The 20121-nt window shown below is 34.3% G+C and overlaps 1 protein-coding gene and 1 long non-coding RNA gene across 4 annotated transcripts; one reads left to right on the top strand and one right to left on the bottom strand.

Moving 5' to 3' along the window:
• Window positions 1-1177: 1177 nt before the first annotated feature.
• LOC145167738 (V-type proton ATPase catalytic subunit A-like) lies at window positions 1178-11422 on the bottom strand. Of its 3 annotated transcripts, XM_079086974.1 has the most exons (19): window positions 11286-11422; window positions 11093-11198; window positions 10937-10998; window positions 10494-10850; window positions 10321-10401; window positions 10097-10240; window positions 9900-9995; window positions 9403-9451; window positions 9214-9315; window positions 8209-8341; window positions 7778-7903; window positions 7608-7663; window positions 7470-7526; window positions 7229-7340; window positions 2193-2232; window positions 1995-2096; window positions 1838-1895; window positions 1672-1743; window positions 1178-1450 (listed from the first exon to the last, which is right to left on the bottom strand). In XM_079086974.1, coding segments are annotated over exons 7-13 (525 nt in total). In that variant the 5' UTR covers window positions 9902-9995; window positions 10097-10240; window positions 10321-10401; window positions 10494-10850; window positions 10937-10998; window positions 11093-11198; window positions 11286-11422; the 3' UTR covers window positions 1178-1450; window positions 1672-1743; window positions 1838-1895; window positions 1995-2096; window positions 2193-2232; window positions 7229-7340. The 3 variants fall into 3 exon arrangements, with proteins under 3 accessions (XP_078943100.1, XP_078943099.1, XP_078943101.1); XM_079086973.1 differs by lacking the exon at window positions 7229-7340; XM_079086975.1 differs by lacking the exons at window positions 1178-1450; window positions 1672-1743; window positions 1838-1895; ... (4 more) ...; window positions 7608-7663; window positions 7778-7903 and having other exon boundaries at window positions 8220-8313; window positions 9403-9518.
• A 5869-nt stretch (window positions 11423-17291) lies between these two features.
• Window positions 17292-19373, top strand: LOC145167737 (uncharacterized). The gene is made up of 3 exons (XR_013741392.1): window positions 17292-17579; window positions 17776-19082; window positions 19157-19373. It is a non-coding gene; the product is annotated as an uncharacterized LOC145167737 (long non-coding RNA).
• The last annotated feature ends 748 nt before the right edge of the window (window positions 19374-20121 follow it).

The following is a 20121-nucleotide window of genomic DNA, read 5'->3' as shown; positions in this document are numbered from 1 at the left end:
CTTAATGTTATAGATAAATACGCTAAATATGTTTAAACAAGTTTATATATATATATATATATATATATATATATATATATATATATAAAAACGTATTTATAAATATTTATGCATTTATAAATTCAATATATATATATATATATATATATATATATATATATACCCTTAAACTATCTTTATACATTTAAAAAAATACATTTAAAAACATAATTATACATTAAAAATATATTTTATATATTGAAAAACATATTTATAATTATGTATAATTTCAATTATGATATTAATAATAATGGTAATAAGAATAGTAATAACAATAAAAATAACAATAATACTAATAATAATAATAATAATAATAATAATAATAACAATTCAATTGTATTTTAAATTATTTCAGCGTTAAGTGTGATATAAGTTATCAGACATTTAAGACGCAAAAGGAGTTCCAACCTACCGGTTAGTTCGTTTGTTGGTGAGACCTATGATGTGGACTGCCACATCAGCGCCTAAGTGGCGCTTCGTCGGACCCCCAATGCCTATGTGGCGGTGCACGTATGTGGCGGTAAACGTTTCTTGTTAACCGACTGCAGAACCGGGTAACTTGATTGAAGGGTAACCATGCAAAAATTTAGGTAAATTTTCGGCATTAATGAACCTAAAAGCACTACTAGAAAAACAGTCTTTTACGACGCGCAATGCGTGTCGTAAAACGCTTAGACGACGCGCAAATGCGTGTCAAGGAAGGCCCTGTCATAACGAAAAATGACACACTTTTGCGCATCGTCTATTTACGACGCACATTTGCGACGTTCCTTTTCGACACGCAATGCGTATCAAGGAAGGCCCTGTCATAAAGGAAGACGACACGCATTTGCGTGTCGTAACCTTACGACGCGCGCGTTTATGACACGCAATGCGTATCAAGGAAGCCCCTGTCATAAAGGAATACGACACGCTATTGCGTGTCGTAATATTACGACGCGCCTTTACTTCTCACAATGCCTATCATTAAATCTACTGTGATAAACGAAGATGAAACACATTTGCATGTCATAAATTCCAGCTGCCAGTGACTATACACCTTTACGACGTGCATTTACGACACACATTTACAACGTGAATACACATAATAAAAAAACAAATATATATACGAAAACATTCAACTTCATCTAAACGTCAAACCAGTTACCTAACAACATTACATGTCAGGTTGTCAAGTTACCTAAGTAACATTACACAAAGTTAACAAAAACATGTACACCACATGTCAAAATACCATACCAAGCATTACACCACATGTCAAAAGACCATACCTAGCATTTCACTGTTAACCAAAATATTGTTTTGCAGATACAAAATACCACCGATAAATGAAGCCTTTAACAAACTCCGACCATTCTTCATGTATTTCATCGATATCATCAGCTGCGTACTCAACTTTTCCACCCCCGAACTGATAAAAAATTTTCATATTGTTTCTATTATAAAAAAATTGCATATTAACATATTCTTTAACAGTAAGTTATCTGTCCAAGAATGGCACATGTGCCACCAAGCACAGAAAGGAAAAGGGCATCAAGGATATGCTAACATAAAAAAAATAAAAAATTACAAAATTACAAAAACATGCAACCAGGGACTAATCTGCAATAACATAAAAGATTCGAAACTTACCTGTCCAGTAATAAAAGGGGTATCAGCAGCAAGCTTGGAAGCAATAGGCCTTGGAGTACTTACATGCCAAGTCTGCAAATAAAAGGTGCATCAAGTATAGAAAAACAGGGCAACTGATATTAAAAAAATTAATTGTTAATCATTAGAAAAAAGAGAAATAGAAAACCTGGAGCATGGTGAATTGCTTTTTGACACCTTGGAATTCAAGCTCCAAAGTAAGTGTCCTGAACAAGTTAAGTGTTAGTTGAAACAAGTCTCAAGATGAAAACTTTATATAATTTGGATGATAAATCAAATCATGTTATTTGTTATAAAGTATAGACCTTTAATGAATAATGACCAGCTAGTGCAACGTAGGTTATCTTTCCCATAGCATCAGGAGGTAAAGAAATGTGATGTTCCACTAGACTATTCTTAAATACAGTCTGCATATAAATAAATGAGAAGAAAGTAAACACCCAATGATTATGTATAAAAGTACTCTTGTATTTCTATAAACAATCAAGAATATTATGACTTACAACATATAGATCGCCACCTGTCACAAGGTCTCCCTCTCACCTGGCACCAAACCATCAAATTATAACTAATAAATATATGCATGTATTGTTGCAGGCCCCTGTTTTACACAGCAAAACAGAGCAAAGATGGAGAGTATTTTGAAGCAATTTTCTGATTATCTTCTCTCTAAAAAACTGGAACGTTACATGCTACTTAAGCTACTAATCAGCTAGAAATGTGGAAACATGAAACCACTTGATTACTACTTCCTAAAGAAAAGGGAAAATGGCCAACATGGCTTTTGACAACTTCCTACGTAAATAAACTGAAACAAACACAAATGAAATAAACATAAATGGTCCCCAAACTTTCTGGATTACACCAACAAATTCCCCCTAATCCAGAATGCTAGATGCTCTTCATTCCAAGCATGTTCCTCATTTCCTTGAACTTGTTCTTTGCCAGTGGCTTAGTGAGAATATCAGCTTGCTGTTCCACACTTGCAACAAACTTAGCAATGACGTCTCCTCGTTCAATGCAGTCTCTAATGAAGTGAAAGCGTGTGTCTTTATGTTTGCTGCGTCCATGGAAGACTGGATGTTTGACCAATTCGAGTGTGGACTTGTTATCAATGAGTATTGTCACTGGACCCAACTTTTCACCTGTTATTTCTTGAACAAGTCTCCGGACCCATATTCCTTGGCATGTTGCCAAGTTTGCAGCCATGAATTCCGCCTCGCATGACGAAAGTGCAACACACTGTTGCTTTTGAGAGCTCCATCTCACCAGATTTTTGTTCAAGTAAAATACCATGCCACTTGTGCTTCGCCTATCATTCACATCCCTTGCATGATTGCTATCAGAGTATGCAATTATGTGCTTCTTTTCTTTGCTTCGTGTGTACACCAAACCAAGGTTGAGGGTTCCCTTTATGTACCTTAGGATTCTTTTCACTGCCTGATTGTGTTGTTCGGTGGGCCTTTCTAGGAAGCGACTTACAACTCCAACAGCATAGGAGATGTCAGGTCGTGTGTGGCACAGATATCTCAGCCCTCCCACTATGCTTCTATATTCAGTGGCATTCACAGGTTTTCCACTCTCATCCTTGGTGAGCTCCAGGTTATTCTCCATTGGGGTCTCTGTTGGGTTGCAATCTAGCATGCCTGCCTTTTCCAATAGTTTTCTTGCATACCCCTCCTGTTTTAAGCTTATTCCACGCAGCTCTTGTGATACTTCAATTCCCAGGTAATATGACAGCAACCCCAGGTCACTCATCTCAAACTCTTGATTCATATCCTTCTTAAAGAGTTCAACTTCTTCCTTGCTTCCTCCTGTGACGATAAGGTCATCAATGTAGACCCCTACAATCAATGAGTTATTACCTGTTTTCCTTGTGTACACTGCGTATTCATGAGCACATCTAACGAACCCAAGCAGCTTTAGGTGTTTATCTAGCCGTTCGTTCCATACCCGGGGGGCTTGACGGAGTCCATACAAGGCTTTAGATAGCTTATACACCATCTCCTGTTTGTTTTTCTGCACGAATCCTTCAGGTTGGGATACAAATACCTCCTCTTCTAACTTGCCATGTAGGAAGGCTGATTTCACATCCAGGTGGTGAACAAGCCACCCATTGATACCTGCGAGAGCCAAGATTATTCTCACTGTCTCCAAACGAGCCACAGGAGCAAATACCTCGTCAAAATCAACGCCTTGCTTTTGAACGTAACCCTTAGCTACTAACCTGGCCTTGTGCTTCAGAATATTACCAAGAGGGTCTCGTTTCACTTTAAAGACCCATTTGAGACCAATGGGTCTTCGATCACGTGGCAGTTTAACTAACTCCCATGTGTTGTTTCTTTCTATTGCAGACAATTCTTCTTCCATTGCTTTCACCCACTTGCTTTCTTTACTGGCTTGAGCGTATGATTCTGGTTCCTCATGGTCAGCTGTAAGTAACAGTTCATCCTCCTGTCTGTAAATGTCTGACAACCTCCTGTATCTTTTTGGGGCTCCGCCTCCTGTTGATTCCGATGAGGTAGTGTTTGAACCCGTTGAGCTGTTGGGTGTGGTAGGGTTTTCTTCTGTCAATGGTAATGGGCTGTTATGGGGACTCTCTTGGGCTAGGTCCACTGAGTCAGAGTATTCTTCATCATGGGCTTGTTGAATTGGGCTCTGTTGTGAGATGTCTTCGTAGGTTACATTTCTCAAGTGGCTGCTACCTTCCCCATTAAAAGATCCATCGTTTTGTTCTTGGCTTATAAAATCATCACCGTACCCTTCAATCACAAACGGCACACCAAGGTTATCTTTAAACTTGACTGAGTTGCTCCATGACCATTCTCTATCTTCCTCGAAGCAGACATCACGACTTACACAAATTCTTCCGGTGTCGGGGTCAAGTAAATGATAGGCTTTGCTTCCAAGCTCCGTTCCCAAGTACACCAATGGTTTGCTTCTGTTTTCGAGTTTCCTTAAATGCCCTCTTACAACTTTTGTGTGAGCTATGCAGCCAAATACCTTCAGGTGCTCCAGATTTGGTTTTCTTCCAGACCATGCCTCATACGGTGTTTTTTCTTTCAGTGCTTTGGTTGTCACGCGGTTCAGTACATAGACAGCATGTCTCACAGCTTCCCCCCACAAGGTTTCAGGAACTCTCATGTGTTTCAGCATTGTTCTTGCCATTTCAACCACCGTCCTGTTTCTTCTCTCTACTACCCTATTCTACTGTGGGGAGAACGGTGCTGTGAGGTGTCTCTTTAGACCAGTTGCCTCACAGTAAGTGGTAATTGGTAAAGTCTTTAGACGTGAACTCACCACCACGATCAGTTCTGAATGTTTACATTCTTTCACCTGTTTCATTCTCTACTAGGGCCCGAAATTTCTTGAAGATATCAAAGGTTTCATCCTTTGTCTTCATCAGGTATATCCACATCACACGACTAAAGTCGTCAACAAGAAGTAGAAAATACCTATTCCCTGATGGCGTTGCAGGTGTGATGGGGCCACAAAGATCTCCGTGAACCAGCTCGAGTTTCTTGCTTGCTTTGTACGAGGTTTGTTGTGGGTATGGTGTCCTTGTTTGCTTTCCAGCCAAGCACCACTCACAAGGGCGAGAAGGATGGATGATTCGTGGCAAACCATGTACAACTTCATTCTCTGACATTAGTTTAAGGGCAGTGAAATTCACGTGCCCAAGTCTTGCATGCCATAGCCAATCTTGTTGTCTTCCTTCTCCCAGCAAGCATACACCCTTCACCTCTTCCAATGCAATTTTGTACAGCCTATTTTCTGATCGTTTCAACTTCATGAGTAATCTTCCGGTTTGATCGTGAATCCATAAGAACGACCCAAGCATCGCAATTCTGTCACCGGTTTCTGCCAGTTGACCCAAGCTTATGATATTGTTACATAGGCTTGGGATGTAGTACACCTCACTTAGTAATCTTTGTTCTCCATTATTGCATTGGAAAAGAATCGAACCCTTTCCTTCTATTCTCACTTTTGAGCCATCTCCAAAACGAACGTACCCTTTTATTGTCTTGTTTATCTCACGAAACTTTTCTTCCTCTCCTGTCATGTGGTTGCTGGCCCCATTATCTAAGTACCATATCTTGGATTTTGTAGCTTCATAGCCATTTGTTTTCAGATTTGGAGTCACCCGCTTTTCATTCAAATACACCTCTTCATGCACTTCACTCTTACTGTATGCAGATAATAATAGGGCAGGTTCTTGGTCATCAAATCCCTGCATCAAATTGGCTTCCTGAAACCTTTCCTTTCGTGGGTTCTTGCACTCTGCTGCATAATGGCCTTGTTCTTGATAGTTGTAACACACCACTGTGCTTTTGTCTCGGCTTGTTGCGTTCCGTCCTCCATCGCGACTCGACTGTGAAGCTCCACCACGATGACCCCCACGGTTTGAGTTACCTCTCCCCCGGCCTCTCCTACGACCATGTGAACCGGGATTGTGTTTCCTGGAGTCCCGTTGTGATGATTTCTGGCCTTCATCCTTCTTCTTCTTCGTTTTTTCAAGCCACTCCTGATGTGTCAGGAGTAACTTTCCTTCGTTAGAGTCGCTTTGACCTCGCACCCGTTCCTCATGTGCTTTTAGTCTCCCTATGACCTCCTCAACTGTCATAGTTTCTAGATCAGCAAATTGTTCTATGGTGGATGCGATTTGCACAAACTTGTTAGGTACTGCCCGAAGCAACTTCTTGACCACGTATGCCTCTCCCATTGTCTCTCCTAAGGCACGAACGTTGCTAACTATGTTCGTGACTTTGGCAGCAAACTCATCTACCGTTTCTGACTCCTTCATGCTCATCATTCAAGTTCAGTCTTCAACGTCTGAACCCTAGCCGTCTTCACCCGATCAGCCCCTAGATACATCGTTTTCAGAGTTTCCCATGCCTCCTTTGCTGTCTGCTTTTCTGCCAACGATAGGAGCATATCTTCTGGAATACCCTGGTAGAAAGCCGCCATTACCATCTTATCTTTCCGGACTTCAATGACTGTATTGGCTGTTCTTGGTTCTACTGCCTCCCAAACACCTTGAGCCTGCATGAAGACTTTCATTTTGCTTGCCCAAGAAGCATAATTACTTCTCGAGAGCATGGGGTAGTGTAAAGTGATAGAACCATCTTTGTCATTGTTGTTTCCCGTCATCTCTGTCACTCGTGGTTGATACTTGGGCATATACCAGATTTGCTCTGATACCAAGTATTGTTGCAGGCCCCTGTTTAAACAGCAAAACAGAGCAAAGATGGAGAGTATTTTGAGGCAATTTTCTAATTATCTTCTCTCTAAAAAACTGGAACGTTACATGCTACTTAAGCTACTAATCATCTAGAAATGTGGAAACATGAAACCACTTGATTACTACTTCCTAAAGAAAAGGGAAAATGGCCAACATGGCTTTTGACAACTTCCTACGTAAATAAACTGAAACAAACACAAATGAAATAAACATAAATGGTCCCCAAACTTTCTGGATTACACCAACAGCATGAACATGAAGATGAAACCTCTGGGAAACTTTATAACTGTAAATCACCTAATTTTTTGGGTTGAAATTCCCAAAGGATGTCATCGTCAAGTGATGGGACAGATACACCATGTGGGATGTACACATCATTTGATATTTTTGCAATAGTCTTCAGAGGCCTCTAAAGAAATGAGTTGATAAAAGGTATATATAAGTAGAGTAAGAAGCTATTAGAAAGATTAAAGATTTGTTGTGCAATAAGTGTAACAACTTTTAAATCATCAACAAGAGAAAAAAAAATATTACAAACCTAAATACCATCAAATATGCTCCCCAAGAATCCTGGACCCAACTCCACTGACAGAGGCTGAAGGTAAGTGAAGAGGTTAGTGCAATTGATTTCCAGATTATCAACATCTTAAAGCAAGTTACAATATGCAATAAATACCTTGTGTGTCCATAAAACAAGATCATTCATAGTCAATCCAGCTGTCTCTTCATAAACTGAAATACAATGGACACTTTATTCTCAATGTGTAGAAACTTCAAGATCCTTCATGTTGTGTATGCATGTGTGTTTGTGTGTGTGTGTGCGAGAGAGAGAGAAGACCAAAATACCTTGGATTGTAGCAAAATCTCCTTCCAAATGAATAATCTCTCGAATAAGATTGGCATGTCCAACACTGACAAGTTCATACATAGCAACACCAACCATTCTGTCTGCAATGAAACTGGTCCTGATACCTGTCGCATTGCAACCAGATTAAAATTAAGATTATCAGATACTCCTCAAAGTACATAACATCGACAATCTTTGCTCATGGTAATAGCATTGTTTTTGAAGTAAGAAGCACTGTGCATAAAGAACACAACCATGCCCATTCCTCATTTCACACTCTTCCAAAAATCATATATGACAAGGAAAACACAGGCAACTTGATACATCAAAGTTGATGAATGGGGTATCATTAATAAGGACATAAATAAGAGCATAACAAATTAATTAGAATCATAAACACCAAATTTGTTACTCTAAGAATTCATTTTACCTGTATAGATTGAAGCCTCACGAGCAGCAACAGGCATGTTAGAGGTGTTGGCCACAAGTGTTGTACGTTTCATAACAGACTCTTCACGCCCATCAGGTAATGCTACTGTCAATTGAGGAAAGTCCATCAGAACCTGCACAGTTTGTATAAATAATAAAAATTCACATAGGGTTAGGTTCATGTGAGACGGCCTAACTTTGTGAGACCGTGAGACGCAATCCTAGCCACTCATTTAGTAGATAAAAAAAACATTTTTAAAATGCAAAATAATTGAAAATTTTCGAAAAAAAAAATTTCAAATATTATTTTCAGAATTTATAATTTCCAAAAAATAAAAATAAAAAAATTCCAAAAAAAATAAAAAATAAATAAATAAATAATACATTTTTTTTACATATTCTAGTAGAATATTATAATATTTTACATATCTGAAAAATCTAATACAATATTCTAACATTCTAAAAATCACATTAGAATATTTACAGTGTAATATTCTATTAGAATATTTCACGTATATTAAAAAAAAAAAACGGTAATTTTTTTTATTATTTTTATTATTTTTTTATTATTTTTTATTTTTTTTAGGTAATTAAAGTTCCGAAAATAATAATTAAAAAAAGAATTTTTGGATTTTTCCTTTTATTTTGCATTTTAAAATTATTTTTAGATTTGGTCTCACGGTCTCACAAAATTAGCATGGTCTCAAATGAACCTGAACATATATATATATATATATATATATATATATATATATATATATATATATATATATATATATATATATATATATATATAAACAAACACACAACATCATTTTCTCTTTCTCAACAACTAACGGGCACAACAGTGTCCGAATTTGAGTACTTCATAACAATTAATGGTGGGAGTGAATATAATAATAATAATAATAATAATAATTATAATAATAATAATAATAATTATAATAATAATAATAATAGTTTCAGCATGTAATATTTAGAATGAGTAACTGACAAAATAATATACCTTGGATAGAGCTTGACTGATAACAGTTTTCCCACAGCCAAATGCACCAGGAATGGCACATGTGCCACCAAGCACCGAAGGGAAAAGGACATCAAGGACGCGCTGACATAAAAATAAATAAAAAATAAAAATTACAAAAACATGCAACCAGGGATTAATCTGCAATAACATAAAAGATTTGAAACTTACCTGTCCAGTAAGAAGAGGGGTATCAACAGCAAGCTTGGAAGCAACAGGCCTTGGAGTACGCACAGGCCAAGTTTGTAAATAAAAGGTGCATCAAGTATAAAAAAAGAACAGGGCAACTGATATTAAAAACAAGAACTTTGATCATTAGAAAAGAAAAGAGAGAAAAATAGAAAACCTATATCTACTACTGTTAAAAAAGGTAAGTGTATTTATATTTTATTAAGGAATTATAAGTACATTGTTCTTATGTATACAAAAATGTAAGTATGTTGCTATCGTCAATAAAATATATAAGTATAATGTTATTACATGTAAAAAGAGTAACATATGCTGTTATTTCCTGCAATTTTGAAAAAAATGTATTCTTGTTTTCTCTTTCTCGTTAACAAAAGAAAAAATGGAAAACATAACAAAAACATGGTAGAAAAGTGTGAAGAAAACGAATTAAGGAATCACCAAAAATGGCAACAATGAAGTTTGGTTTACAATTTACATACATCTAGAAGATCAAGCTAGCGGTTTGCAACAGAAGAAACTGCAGAATAGCATTCCACTAAAGTTGACCCGTGAAGGAATTTGTCAAAGAGCTCAGCCTGAAAAGAGAAGTATATCAAGAATTATGAATAAAATACACAAAAGTCAATGTGAAAAAAACCATAAAGTCAAACAAGTTTGTTAGAGAAGCAGAGTGTACTTGGACAACTTTAATGAGCTTTAGTTCACCCCATCTCTTTATCTAAAAACCTTTAAGCTCAGAAAGGATACCATCGTCATTAAAGACAACATACATTTTTTTAATCAATTTATCCTCTTCTTTAGAAGTAGGGAGAATCATTGCCTACATTCACAATAAATATCATGATTAAAAACTAATAACTGTCAAAATATGAGGTCACTTTTGGGATTCACATAGTTTACCTTATATGGTCCATCCACTTCAAATTCAATTGAGCATTCAATGTGTGTTATGTATGTTCTGTTGATAGGATCTTCGAGAGTCTGATGAAAAAATAGAAAATAAGATGTTTGTAGTTTGTACAATATATATTTCTAATAAGCTATACAAAATATAAAAAGAGGATTTATCCAACCTGGTATTGGTCATTTGTGTTGTTTCTTGCCACATCAACATTGAGTATAACACATGCATATGAGATTGTAAACTTCTTCTTTGAGTATCTGTGATCAAATTTTCATAAAAGGGCATAACTGTCAACATCAAATCATGATGATCATTTTCCAAATGAATAAGTAGGTATGAAAAAGAGGATACTTAAATTTAAGGGTAAAGTTTTCCGGGAATGACCCTGAAAAAACACACCAGATACCATCTGTGTCTAATTCTAGTGGTTTTCCAAATTTTAACAAGTTCATGGGCATTCTGGATTATTTTTGCACCAGTATATGTAACAACTCCATCCATTTCCATTGAATACAATCTTGCACCTCTGTAACAACATCATTTTATTTTTATATTAAATAATAAAATACAAAATCAATATGTACAAAATGAAAATTAGTGTAAAAAACATACTTGCGCATATTCCAAATACATTTATGAGCCAGCTGAAGAGAATCATAAAGAACCACCATATCCTGCAATATTAATAAAAAATAAATAAAATCCCTAAGCACCAACAATTATTATTATTTACTACAGTATAAGATGTTTTAATGAAGATAAAATTACTTGAGCTTCTTGGATCTTAATAGGATTTCCACTAGCTTTTGCTTCTGACAACTTCCCTTTCCATAATTTATTAAGTCCTTTGTATTCATATCTTCTAATACGAAAACTATAAAGCACAAAAATAACATGTTATAAAAACAAATACAGACAATTATATTATCAGTCTAATTTGCAAAATTAGTTAAATGCTTGCCATCTGACAGTATTAACATGAAATGCATTTTCACGCATGGAAATTTCTGCTTCTCTAGTTTCAGTATGTGGCTTCTCAAGCACTCGTTTATACGCATGTAACACATGCATCACTAAATGTTATGATAAATGTTGATATGTCATGTCACATAAAATTTAAAGTTTATAACATAAAAAATTATATACCTTTTGACAGTATTTCTTTAGACGTTCTTTCAACTTTAGTTGTTGGTCCACTTTAGGCAGCTCAAGGAACGACTTTGATTTGAAGCCATCAACAGCAACAACCTCATATTCACCTTTTATTTCCACCAGAGACGCCACTTATTAAGGGTTCGCCGATGATGTATCTATGGCATTTGATGATGTATTTAATAATTGGACTTCCTGAATCTGAAGAGCTGAGAATCAAAACAATAAAATGTTGAAATTTGGGTAAATAGTTGCAACCGAGAACAATTTGAATGGAATAACAGATTGGGATTGGGAACAAAGTGTCCTCAAAGCTAGTTATGACAGATAATGGTTTTCAAGATTAAAGCACTTAATAGAAGACAATTGTGAATTCTTAGGTTAATTAAAAGGTTTTGCAAGTATATTATATCACATTATGTACAGATAATAGCTTTTCAATATGACAACAGTAAGCGGTCAACTCAAAACCTCAATCAATGAAAACATATTCATAAAAAAAGAAACAAAAATTATCAACGATCTAAGCATAGCAAGTTCTTTAATGGAAGAATAACCTAATAGTAGAATATGAACCTGATACGAAGACTCGGCTGATTGACCATGGTCGATCTGGTACCCACCAGCAACGCGGTTCTGATTTTACTTCTCGATCGCGACCAGGACGATTGGGTACCCACAATTGCTTCTATATAAATTAATTTGACAAGGAATAAGAGCCCAAAAAAGTTCGACTTCATGTATGATTTCAAGTGTAAACCATCATCTTAATGAAATGTAAGATACTGGTTGGGGGAGAATCGTCACAGAGGGCAGGAAGAATGGGAGAAGGAGTTGTGGCCAGAGATGGGTGGTATGAGGGTCTACCCATCGGTGGATGGCCTTGATCGGTCTACCAACAATGTCTAAATGTACGACCGTCGAACAAGAACCAGAAGTGCAAAGGTGAGAGGACGATATGACTACAGGAGTGCAAGGTAGGAAGAAAGGGAGCATGCTTCGTTTTTTTCTTTCTAAACCGGAGGCCCTTTTTTGTAAGTCGATACACGTTGAGGGTTCACGCACGTAAAGAGAAGGTTGAGCAGAAGAGGAAAGGAAGGAAAGGGTACTTGCGACAAATTTGATTAATATCCTTATCCGATTTTTTGAAGGATTTTGTGAGATCTGTAGAAGAAGGTCAACTTTGTTCACCGTCGTCGCCCTCCTCCTTCCCTTAAGCCACCATCTCAAACGTTGGTCGATGTTTTGAGAGAGAGCAATGGATAAACTGAGCTCGAACCAGGGGATGTGTGAAAAAACCTTAAAATCGCGATTTTGTGCTCAAGAATACATGGATGTGCGTTTTGTTAAAAAAACCCTAGTTTGCTAAAAAAAATAATGGACGTGCCTTTTCTAAAAATATTATAAAGTGACACCTCTGCACGACACACATATTTGTTAGGTGCCCTCCATGTTTTCTTTTTTCCTTTTTTTTGACACTTATTTTAGGGCACGCAAAAATGCGCGTCCTAAATCCTTCAAATTTTGAGGGAGCTGACATTATTTTTAGGACACACACTTTTACGTATCATAAATCCGTGCATGTCATGTTTCGCGCGTTGTAAAAGGCTGTTTTTCTAGTAGTGAAGTTATCAAAGGGTAAAACCAAACATTTCTTGAAAACTTAAGGGCTTTTATGACAAAATCCATCTTTTCTTCAAGTTTGAAGGGCTTGAGCGCTTGACGGTTGTATATGTCGGCGACTCTACTCCAAAAAGTAGTCGCAAGGTTGTCATTCTGGTTTGGATCTTCTGCTACATCAATCCATGAAGCCTTTTTTTTAATATAAATATAAACATTCATTGCTCATTTAATTATCATCGTACAATGAGTGAGATGGAAAACGGGCAACAAGTTGCGCCGCTAAGCCTTTTTGTATGGTAAAACTAATTCTTTTAAAGACTACATCCGAAGATCTAAGGATATAACATTGCTATGCATGATCCGTTGTACTCTATTAAGAATCTCTACCGCATCCGGCGCGAGGAAACCAAACGTATCAATGCAAATGGTATGAACACGTGTTTATTTTCCATGCACGATTTCTCATGTTTGGTGACTTTGTCTGTAGCTGCTTTTAAAGCAGTCTGTCCCGCCGTGAAACCCCCAGCCCTCAAGCCCACGAGTGGGGATACGCGTATCAGGTCCACACATGCGTGTTTCCCTCCGACCCTTCCAAAAATCAAAATTTCAGCCGGTCTGAGAGTTGACCTTCCTTCTGGCGGGTCAGTCAAGAAATTAACAGGTGTCTCTTTCTTAGCGGAAACCCCGACACGCGTAAATATGTCAAACAAAACATCCCTAACCAAAAAAAAATTCATGAACGAGCAAGTAAGATCTCTTCTTCGGCTAAACAATAGCCATTTTTAGTGATGAGGTGTGGAAAAAAAAATGGAAAAATAAGAAAGTGAAGAGAATAGAATTAAGCGGATTTAAATGGGGTGACGAGTGAATAATGATGAAGGTATTCATAGTTGAAAATAGAGGGTTTAAAATTTGAAATTAAAAAAAAAAACGGTTATATTTTTCAAATTGGGTATTTTTTGGAAAGAATGTAATTTTTGAAAAAAAGAGTTTGAGTAATTAATGGGTAAAAAAAATACAATATCTCTCATCGGTGAACCATCGCCGAGTTGCCGAGCCGAGTTCGGCATGCCGAGGACTCGGCCCGGTGTTCGCCGAGATCACCGAGTACATTCTCGATTCAACACCGAGCAACCTAATTTATCTAGTTTGTATAAAACGGAAGCCTATGTAGTAAATCATCAAGGCTACAAGTCTTTGGTCATTTTATGACGATTCTGGGGTTGGACAAGGAATAGTCCACTTTTTTTAGTTATTGTTTCAAAATAGTCTAGTCCTTTTGAAGGTTTATAAATACATTTCTTTTTATATTTTTAGTTCTCAATGCATATTTAATAGGAATTCATATATAAAGCTAAAAATAAACACTATTTAATGGTATAGTTTATTGAAAATAATATTTTGTTTTTATTAGTATACTAGGTGTGAAACCCGTGTACTATACAGGTTGATTAAAAAAAATATGAAGATATAAACTTTAAATACATTTTTTATAGAAAACATTAAATATCAAAGTGTAAACATTAAGTATTTTTTTAATTTCAAAATATATATACAAACAAAATAATGAATAAATAAATAATTCAATTTATACTAATAAAACAAACTACTATAAAAATAATTATATTTTGACCATATAATATTTTTTTAGTTTGTCAATAAAAAGCAACAAAGTTTGATTTTTTTATATAGATCATTTTGCCTAAAATGGCAATGAACTTTAAAAGAAACATGTCAATTTTGAATTATATGTATTGAAGGAAACATATTAAAATTTGAAAATATAACGAAACAAATTAATGACACATTAATTACTTTCTATAACCTAAAAATTAGATAGGTAATTAAGAAAATGAAAAATTACCACAAAATGACAAGTGAAAATTAATTTCTAAGAATTAACCACAAAATTAAATGTGTCCAAATACATAAAAATTTGACAAATGACAAAAAGTTTTTTATTTATTAGGGAGGATAACAAAAAATGTGGTATAAACAGGGTAATATATAACTTGAAATTATAATTAAACAATTATAAGATTTAATTTATTTTATAGTATGGTGGTGAAATTGTATAGATGGGTTAATATTTTGGTAGACTTTGCATAGGACACTAGACATAAGACACTTTTAGAAAACAAATTAAAAAAGTAAAGCTATATATGTTACATTAACCTTTATAATATGAAAAATCAGTTATTCATTTTGTCAATAAAAACCTACTAAATATTTCATTAGAAAATATCTAAATACGCTCCTTAACTATAATAATATTCAAATCCAAATTTATTGAATTACTCGTTAACAAACACTTCAAGATATTACTATGTAAAGTCAACAATTTTACATGGTTTATTATTTTATATTTATGATTAAGTATTTTAGATATGTAATAATAAATGAAAATCAGTTTCAATTTATTAGACGTGGACAGTTTCAATATATTAGATTTGGACAGAAAAATGAGTGAAATGATTGGAGTGAGGTGAAGTTGCAACAAAACTTACGGTTGAAAAATGTACAAGTGTTTGTAGTACAAAACATTGCATGTTGCATGTTTCATATTTTCTGTCAATAAATAGATTTAAGATTTCTTGCATCGCCGATAATATCATGTTAGATAGATTTATATTTAAATCATAGCATATAAATTAGTAAAGAACTTGGGGCCACGCTGCTTTTAGGGTAATATGAGAAAAATCGGCAAACTTTAGAAGATATGTGTTCAAAATGTAAATCACCACAGATAGGGGAGAAAGTCGACAACCTCTAAAATTAGATGCCCAAAATGTACAATAACCAAAAGAAGGGATACTGGTGGAGAAAATCCAAAAATGTTGTGACAATAGTGTGAAAGTTGACAAAGTTGGGAAAATATGGTGACAAAAGTTTAAAGAAGTTTTTTTTTTTTGTGTTTTCTATGCTAAAATAAAAAATTTTGACTTTAAGGACGAAAAGTGTCAAAGTAACTAAAGATTTGTAGTAAAAACCTAAAGAGATATATATAGACACACACACGCACGCACGCACGCACGAGAGGGTTCACTTGAAATTAAAAAAAAATAGAGATTTTGAGTAGGTATGTCAACGGGGACAAACGGGGCGGTGATTGCATCTCCCGCCCCCACCACATAATTTACATGTTAAAAACAAAAATGTTATCACATTTCAAAAACATTATACTAACAATTTAAAAACATGATTTTTTGACATTTGAAAACTTAAAACCATTGCAATTATTGATTATATTTATTTAATTAATATATATAAATACATATAATATATTAACGGGACCCCCATGGGGGTTCGGGACGGAACTGCCTATCACTACCTCAGTCACATATTTATTATTTTCCACTCTAACGTTTCAACATACCGACAACGACATATGTCTGATGATGAATCATTATATGACAGAGAGGTATAATCATATATGAATATACATGTTTATACATATATGTCTAATCAAATATATATATATATATATATATATATATATATATATATATATATATATATATATATATATATTCACAAATTAAGTAATCATAAATAATTATAGTGGTTGGTGGCAAAGGAGGTGGTGATGGCAGAGGTGGCTGTGGTATATGTGATAAAGGGAGCAGTGGTGGGTTCGGTTGGTGGCAAATGTGGTGGTAGTGGTGGTGGCTGTTCTGGTAATGGGGAAGGTAGTGGGGGAAGAAAGAACGGACGATGATGAATAATCATTTATGATTATAATTCTTATGCAGCGTCGGTACGCCGGAGCACTAGAGCGGCAAAGGAAAAATATGTAGCTGAAATAAAATCTCAAGATCTCTATTTTTTTCAAAATCTCAACGGAACCTCTCTCTCTCTCTCTCTCTCTCTCTCTCTCTCTATATATATATATATATATATATATATATATATATATATATATATATATATATATATATATAAAGAGAGAGAGAAAGAGAGAGAGAGAGGGAGAGAGAGAGAGAGATAGGTTTATGTGTTCTACGTATCTATTGTGTAGATGTAGGTTTGATTGTTGATAAATCAAAATAAAAAAAATATTAAAATACATAAAATAAAGGTAATTAAGTAATTTCATAATTAACTTCTACAAATACTCTGTATAATAATGCTAGTTTAATTGACCTAATTTCTCCCCCTTTTTTTATCTATAGCCGACTACGCCGATCCCTTTAAGTATTACTATCGGTTATCGTCCTCATATCTTCATTTGTGGGCCAAGATCTCGTTATCATCACACAATACTATAGTTTTTTACGTTCTTGACTTCTTTCCCCTTTTTCTTCCTATATCGACGACAAGAATCACAACCATTCAACTGCGACATGCGACACACCTACGCGATTGACGTTGTTTACTCTTCATTTTTCATTTTTTTGGACCTTGAGCACATCTTCCTCGTGTTTATGGACCTCGAGTACGGGTGGAATTATCCCAATTCAGAACTATATAGAAACTATAGGTACACTTTATCCCTATTTTAATCTTTTATTTCTCGCTTTCATTATATGAAGTATCTCAGTTTTTCTATTTTGATTGAGTAAGCTGGCTCTTTTGTATTTGAAGACCAGAATTGTGAGAGTGTGATCTATTTTAGGGGTCGATTCTTTTCTCCTTTCTTTCGAATTTGAATGCTTGTTCTTGTGGGTTGGTTTCAGGGTTTTCAAACAGTAAGGGTGTGGCAATAGAAAAGGTATGTTGTCTCCTTCCCAATATTTGACAGTTTAGAGATCACATTCAGTTCCATTTTTCACGTAACAATTATTACTCCTTGGAGTTGTATATAATAATAAGTAATAAGTATTATATAATAGCTTCAGTTCTAGTTTACAACTCATAGGATGAGCAGTTGCATCACCATTATTAGTTTATTACTCCTTGGAGTTGTATATAATAATAAGTAATAAGTATTATATAATAGCTTCAGTTCTAGTTTACAACTCATAGGATGAGCAGTTGCATCACCATTATTAGTTTATTACTCCTTGGAGTTGTATATAATAATAAGTAATAAGTATTATATAATAGCTTCAGTTCTAGTTTACAACTCATAGGATGAGCAGTTGCATCACCATTATTAGTTTATTATTCCTTGGAGTTGTATATAATAATAAGTAATAAGTATTATATAATAGCTTCAGTTCTAGTTTATAACTCATGGGAGGAGCAGTTGCATCACCCTCTGCTTCCAACCACTATGTCATTAGTAGCTTAGGCAATCATCAATATCTGGGCTAGAAAAGGTATACTTGTACAATATAATTTGAATAATCATAAATTTTTGCATCATTTTACAAGATATCATACGTTTATGCAAAGTCATATATCAACTCCTATCTAATTAGCTTATGTATTTGTATAGTTGTATCCCATCCACATATGTAATGTAAATAACTAGTTCTGTTGTGGATCCATTGATTATTACTATCACTGGGGTTAGAAAATGACAGGTGGTTTGACACACATAAGGGTTTTGTGATAAGGGCTCTTTAACAAATCAAGTAACCTTCATTTCTAAGTGAGTGTTAGATAGTGTTCATTAACTAGACATGTCTCATGTACTCATTTATTTCTTTTTGAAATAATAAAAAGTATTCATGTGTATGGTTGTGAAATCCTTGTCATGCTTTTGTTTGTATAATGCACCTTGCCCCACGAAATTTATGCTAAAGCTCACTGAAACCTACACTGCACATCTAATGATTTATATAAATTAATTTAATATTTCATAAGTTTTTGGTGAATTAGATCTTCACTAGGTTGTGTTATATATGCATTTTTTTATGGCGAATTTTCATCAATTTCTGTATAAACATGCTGTGAAAATGGCGTAATTTGTACAAGCTGGACACAAGAAAGTTTGTGATTATTGGTATTACACCAATTGGTTGTTGTCCAGCTGCACGTGAGTATAATGTTATCGGATGATGATTTCAAGGATGTTCATAATGAAGCAATTGACAAGGTAATGTCTAGTTTCACATATGTAATGACATTTTTAGTATTTAAAAGTAGATTATGTTTTCTTTGTGGGTTTAGGTTTTGAAGAAGAAAAGAAAAAAACATGGAGAATGAGAGTGTATTCTAGCAGAATGTATTCTTCAAATATGGATTTGTTATTCTGTCATAATGGATTAGCGACAATATACTCTCAGAATGTATTAGTGTTTTACTTAGATTTAAAATTTTTTATTTGATTTTTAACCATTCTCAGTTTTATTCTTTTTAAGAATAAATGTAATTGTTAGCCGTTATTAGTCGTATTCTTTCAGAATGAATGTAATTTATGTTCATAATTGTATTCTTTAAGATTGAATGTAATTACTGATTCTATTACTGATTCTTTCAAAATGCATCTATTTTATGTTTATAATTGTATTCTTTAAGAATGAATGTAAATACTGATTCTGAAATATTAAATTTCGTTGCATATAAAATCTGTATTCATTAAAAATTATTAAATTTGATAATATATGTTTACAATATCATGTCAAAATATAATGTTTTTTTCAAGATGATCATGAACACATTCTTTTAGAATATCCTAATTAATATAATTATTATCAAGAAAATTCAGTTTTTTAAAGGTAATAGAATTAATTATTCCTACATCTGCAATTTTCTTTTTTTAAAGTTATGTTAATTGACTAAAATACCCTTACAATGAAATTAGATGATATTTTTCGATTATTTTTTACTCAATAATATTTACTAATCACTTTCTTAAAATAACTAAAATGATTGGTTCATAATCAACCCTACCTTCACACAATAGATATTTAGAATATAATAACCTAGCCATATATATATATATATATATATATATATATATATATATATATATATATATATATATATATATATATATATATATATATATATATATATTGTCACAACCGCGGCCGAGGCGGCGGAACATGCCGGGCTGTGCCACTATGTTCATAGATCATAGGTAAACAGAATATATATATATATATATATATATCACAAATGCAAGTTTAAAG

The sequence above is a fragment of the Lactuca virosa genome, chromosome 3, assembly GCF_052849685.1.
Source record: "Lactuca virosa cultivar CGN04683 chromosome 3, Lactuca_virosa_CGN04683_v6, whole genome shotgun sequence".
NCBI lineage: Eukaryota > Viridiplantae > Streptophyta > Magnoliopsida > Asterales > Asteraceae > Lactuca > Lactuca virosa.
Note: the sequence above shows the minus strand (reverse complement) of the source record. Positions and strands in the feature narration are given on the sequence as shown.

What these genes read in the sequence shown, in the direction of transcription:
- LOC145167738 (XM_079086974.1), bottom strand. An exon ending in AGATTTTGCTACAATCCAAG is followed by an intron (nt 7,664 to 7,777) that starts GTATTTTGGTCT and finishes ATTGTATTTCAG; the next exon opens with TTTATGAAGAGACAGCTGGA. An exon ending in TTGTTTTATGGACACACAAG is followed by an intron (nt 7,527 to 7,607) that starts GTATTTATTGCA and finishes ACTTACCTTCAG; the next exon opens with CCTCTGTCAGTGGAGTTGGG.